The sequence below is a fragment of the Polistes fuscatus genome, unplaced genomic scaffold, assembly GCF_010416935.1.
Source record: "Polistes fuscatus isolate 324 unplaced genomic scaffold, CU_Pfus_HIC Scaffold64, whole genome shotgun sequence".
Taxonomy (NCBI): domain Eukaryota; kingdom Metazoa; phylum Arthropoda; class Insecta; order Hymenoptera; family Vespidae; genus Polistes; species Polistes fuscatus.
In genome coordinates, this window is record NW_025113145.1 from 25,247 (window position 1) to 30,001 (window position 4,755).

General features: G+C 37.3%; 2 protein-coding genes across 2 annotated transcripts in view; both read right to left on the reverse strand.

The window, feature by feature from the left end:
- Window positions 1-436: 436 nt before the first annotated feature.
- Window positions 437-3,583, reverse strand: LOC122523776 (fatty acid synthase-like). The gene is made up of 9 exons (XM_043645658.1): window positions 3,413-3,583; window positions 2,302-2,395; window positions 1,814-1,939; window positions 1,580-1,740; window positions 1,184-1,486; window positions 1,056-1,110; window positions 807-871; window positions 544-738; window positions 437-454 (listed from the first exon to the last, which is right to left on the reverse strand). The coding sequence occupies exons 1-9, from the start codon at window positions 3,581-3,583 to the stop codon at window positions 437-439; spliced, it is 1,188 nt and encodes a 395-aa protein (XP_043501593.1).
- Window positions 3,584-4,325: 742 nt separating this feature from the next.
- LOC122523777 overlaps window positions 4,326-4,755 on the reverse strand; it is a 21,379-nt gene continuing 20,949 nt past the window's right edge. Inside the window, exon 5 of the mRNA XM_043645659.1 lies at window positions 4,326-4,412. Coding sequence (XP_043501594.1) covers window positions 4,326-4,412 — 87 coding nt within the window. The remainder of the gene's footprint in view (window positions 4,413-4,755) is intronic.

Here is a 4,755-nt window from a genome sequence, read left to right on the forward strand (position 1 = left end):
TATACTTTATATCTATTACATATTCTTCAGTGCCACGTGCTATATCTTCTTCTTTTAATATATTTTTCTAACAGAGGGAGCCCTATACAGCTAGTCGCTGTCCCTTATATACTGATCTTACATGAAGTAAAGTGGGGAGACTTACATGTGTGCGTCCCTCCCACGAACAGTAGTACACCAACACATGCTCATGCACTACAGCACATACATTTAATTTTACAATAGAAATGTACACATCTCAACAATAATAATGTTCTCTAGTATAAAAGAATTATCCGCCTTATTCGGTATAAAATTCGAGTAAATATTAACAACCAACTTTAAATAGACAGCTGAAGAAATGATAACATTGCTGTCAATTTTAAAATTTCGTAAAAACTTGTATTTATCTGATTCTAAATCTACCAGTTCTTCAGTTTGTTGAGTCTCCCGCCATTTACCACCTTCCACGTACCTGTCAAACATACACAATAATAGTTTATACCATCTATTTGAGAAAAGTCTATTTTGTACTTACCAATCAGAACTGTGTACTTATCGAACAAGAGGAGAAATATATGGGGTTTCTTTAGAAACAGGATAAGGAACTCTCTGATAGAGCTTTCCTGGCGTTATTGGAAATCCAAAGTTATAAAGCTCTCCTAATGTGGATAAAATAAAAGTTGTATTGTCCTTATGGCCTCGTTTTGTTAATGATAAATAAATGCAATCACTGTCCAATGATTTTTCTAGAATTGTCTGATAAATTAAAAATAATAGGTTATTAATTTAAAAATTTTATTAAAATATATTTTTCACAAATATACCTGTAGAAGTCCATGGGGTGAAATTTCAATCGTTATAGCATTTTTTGGTAACATTGTTAATATTTCTTCGAATATGACAGGAGAAAGGAGATAATTCGTATGATATTCCCGTGAAGATAAGTGAGCTTTCATTGAATGCCACTCATTTTTAAGAATAGACGTGCATATCCAACGTTTACTGCGATATTTTGGTTAAAAACTGACTTTTTTAAATATTCTAATTACTTTGGACCAGCTGGAGAAATTTACCGACTATAAAAGCAATATTACTAGTCAGCACGGTTTCAGCAAATATTCCTTTACTCTACAGAAAAAATAATTAGAGTTTCAAAATTTTAATATTTTCAATGTCTATCAAGAAATCTTCTAAGCCTTACCTGCAATTCTTTTTCAAAAGCTTTTATGGACTCGGTAGGTCCACTTATTGTAGCTCTGTCGGGTCCATTATGACAAGCAACATGAATGTCTTCAGGACAGAAATGTTGAAACTGTTTGTAACCCAGACCTACTGTGGCCATCGTTCCGTGTATCAAATCACTTTCTACTGAAGCGAAACCACGAGAAAGAGCGCTTAATATCATTTCCTCAGCAGTAAAGCAACCATCTGCGTAAGAACAAACCAGCTCACAAAAAGAATGCCCGATTAGGTAATTCGGTTTCACGTTAACAGCATAGAGTATCTACCAGACCAATTTATGTAACAATTATCCGAAATTATTCATTTAAAAAAAAAAAATAAACACTGCATAATAGAAAATCAGATAGATTATTACTTTTATTGCTGCTATTCCCAGAAAGCAGTTTTTAATATTATCGTATATGGTTGGATTTTTATCGCATATAATATGTACAATATCGTAACTTCGAAGTCTTAAAACTAAATCACATTTTTTTATTGCTTCGGCAGAGATTGGTATTTTCATTAGTGATTCACCTAAGAGAACATTTTACATTTAAAATATACGATATAACATTTTTTAATTATTTAAATACAATTTTTGTAGTACCTATTCCAGTCCATTGTGATCTCATCCTCGAAAAAACGTACCAAATCTCCCGAGATTGAGCCGACAAATGAGTTTGAACAATCTCTATCGATTGCTCTGAATCAGCTGCTTCAAAATCTGGAATTACTGTATACCCAGAATACAGAAAATTAGGAAATGGTTTCTCAGTAATATTAGTAGTTAATTGTGCCAGTTAATCATCTCCTCTTCTTGAATTTAACTAAACACAAATAGAATATAATTCACGATCATTTGGCCTAATCAGTTCAGTTGTAAAATAAATATCTTACAATATTACAGATTGACGATATCATTTCCTGAGTTCGACATAAAGCTACAAAAAGTCGTGGTATATTATCAGGTGAAAGTTTTCTCCTTTGCTTCTTTTTTGAATGACGTTTTAGGATAATGTCAGAGAAGGAACCGTTTAAAGCGGCTGGGTTTAGAGCAGCGTAACATTCCGTCCAAGGTGTTGGTTTTGTAATTACTTTTACGCGTCTGTCCCGAAGGCATTGGGCTTCTTCTGGAGGTTCGGAATAAAAGATTCGGAGGTATAACTCCGGTCTCCATGGCAATTAGTACCTTGAAATAAGAAATAAACAAATGTATTGTATGTAGAATATAAGACTTAAGCAGTTTGAAATTAATGTCGTGAGTTTGGTTAATTCAAAGTACGAATGAGTGAGATAGAAAAGGAAAGATCAATCAATCAACACAATTTTACGCGGTATAGAACACTTTTCTCGGCATAAAAACTATCACGAAGTTGAGAGAAAAGCCAGGGCAAGCAGTGACCTTATTTAAACAAATTATACAGTAAGTAGTATCCTGCGGACAAGTTAAAGAAAGAACGTAAGCACTAATTTCGTCGCGAAGGGACCTCTTTCTTCCTTTCGCTAGAGATCTCTCTTACCTTTGTTTTCGTTGCAACTATTCAAGATACCGCAGTCTACCTGAACACGTTATCAGTCCTACAAGTGCGCGTTATACTCGTCGCCAACAACCTCAACGTGGGTGTAGCCTAAAACGCTGCAATTCTATCCTACGTTGGTAGACCGGCGAGCACTGCAAAGAATCACCACTATTCTAGAAAAAGGCACGGTTGTAGCTTTGCAGCTACAACCCTTGAACGGTTGTAAAATATACAGTTGTAGCTTTGCAGCTACAACCTCTAAACGGTTGTAAATGCACAGATGTAGTTTTGCAGCTGCAACCCCTGAATCTATACCCGTTGGTAGCACGAACACGCACTACTCGGACCACTGCCACTCTCACTTAGAAATGCTAATATGACGTCACTTTCCTCTTCCAGAATCGTACACTTCCTCCTCGCTATCCAGATCTGGACTACCGCGTGCGCCCTCGAGACGAAGGCCCCACGCACGCATCACCCCTCCCACATACCTCAAGACGCACTCGCACATGATAAGGTAATCCTACATGTATCTCTAATGCCTCCTCGCGCCCTCATAACTAACTAAGGCAATCGTAACCGATCCCAATTAGGGTGTGATTCTAAACAATTTAATGTCGCAACGCCGCTATCTAACTTATTCAGCGCGCAATACAAATCGGTCAAATTCCCTAATTTCACCGAACATCCTGCCTGCCTTTGTCATACTGCGACGAATAATCAAGTGTTATTAATTGAGTATCATAAGTTTCTGTATCTGCTAATCTGAGGGGCATAGCCGCGCACTTTGTCGCTGGCGTGAAGAGGTTGCTGTCTTTACGGTGACCACTAACAAAACCATCTGGGCCAGGATGCATCTCTGTGACTCTGCCTAAGGCAATTTTTAGGTGGACTACCAGTCGTCCCGTACTATCACAAGCTGACCTACGTGATGTTCTCGCAAGGATCCCTCCACTTTTCTCGACACTGCAAGGGTGCTAAATACTCGCTCGACCAACGTTTCCAGAAATTGTTTCTAATGCGCTGAAGAAGTTGAAAACCTACTTAACCGGTTCATGGGTAACTTAGGTAAATCGGCGTCCTAAATCAAAGTAGAGACTCTCTCATTGATAAAATGAGAAGGTGTAAGCGCCTACTGATCAGCCGGCTCGAAGGGCCAGCTGTTTACTTTCCACGGAGACACTAGCAGTGTGCATGTGGCATAAGAATTAACTGAGATGTGAATTCTGGGACAAAATTGGTTGGTGTTTCCGATCGAAGGATAGGTAAGAGCTAGTCAACTGACTTCCTACTTATAAGAGACCGTCATCCTTACTCATGAAGAGTTTTAACTATGAAAGACTATTGCCTTTCGGCAATCTCTTGCCCGCCGTCAAGATTCCTATCTCCATTGCAAACGCTGTTGCCTGAACCAGACGAATGACCATCACTCGTTTGTCAGATATTTAAATGCTGGTGAGGAAATTAAAAATAAATCCTTTGTTTCTCTTTTGAATGACGTTTTAGAATAATATGAGAGAAGTAACCGTTTAAAGCGACTGTGTTTACAGCAGCGTAACAATCCGTCCAAGGTGTTGGTGCTGTAATGACTTCTACACGTCAATCCTGAAGACATTGGGCCTTTTCTAGAGGCTCCAAATAATGGAGATTCAGAGGTAATATTCCTGACTCCATAGCAATTAGTACCTAGAAATAAAATATACATAAAAATCTAGTGTGTGTACTTATGTACGCACGTAAGAAGTTATACTTCTCTAGCATACCAAGATGAATATAGCGTCAACAACCTCGAAAATAACTTAAAAAAAATAAATATAATCCTATTTATTTATACATGCAAAAGAAGAAGGGTTTTTTAATAAGAAATAAAATAGGAAATAAGAAATAAAAAATTGATCAAATAAGAACTTTGAGGTAAATTTTCTTCGCCAGGTGCAATAATAAATATTGTTCTTGCAATCACACATTAATGTCTGTTGGTGTGCCGTAAGACTCGCTTCTACAGGAATGTGTGCGCTGACATCATTTT

What these genes read in the sequence shown, in the direction of transcription:
- LOC122523776 (XM_043645658.1), bottom strand. Translation starts at nt 3,583, where the DNA reads ATGCATCCTGGCCCAGATGGTTTTGTTAGTGGTCACCGTAAAGACAGC. An exon ending in ATGACAAAGGCAGGCAGGAT is followed by an intron (nt 2,396 to 3,412) that starts GTTCGGTGAAAT and finishes TCTTATTTCAAG; the next exon opens with GTACTAATTGCCATGGAGAC. An exon ending in TTCGGGACAGACGCGTAAAA is followed by an intron (nt 1,940 to 2,301) that starts GTAATTACAAAA and finishes CTGGGTATACAG; the next exon opens with TAATTCCAGATTTTGAAGCA.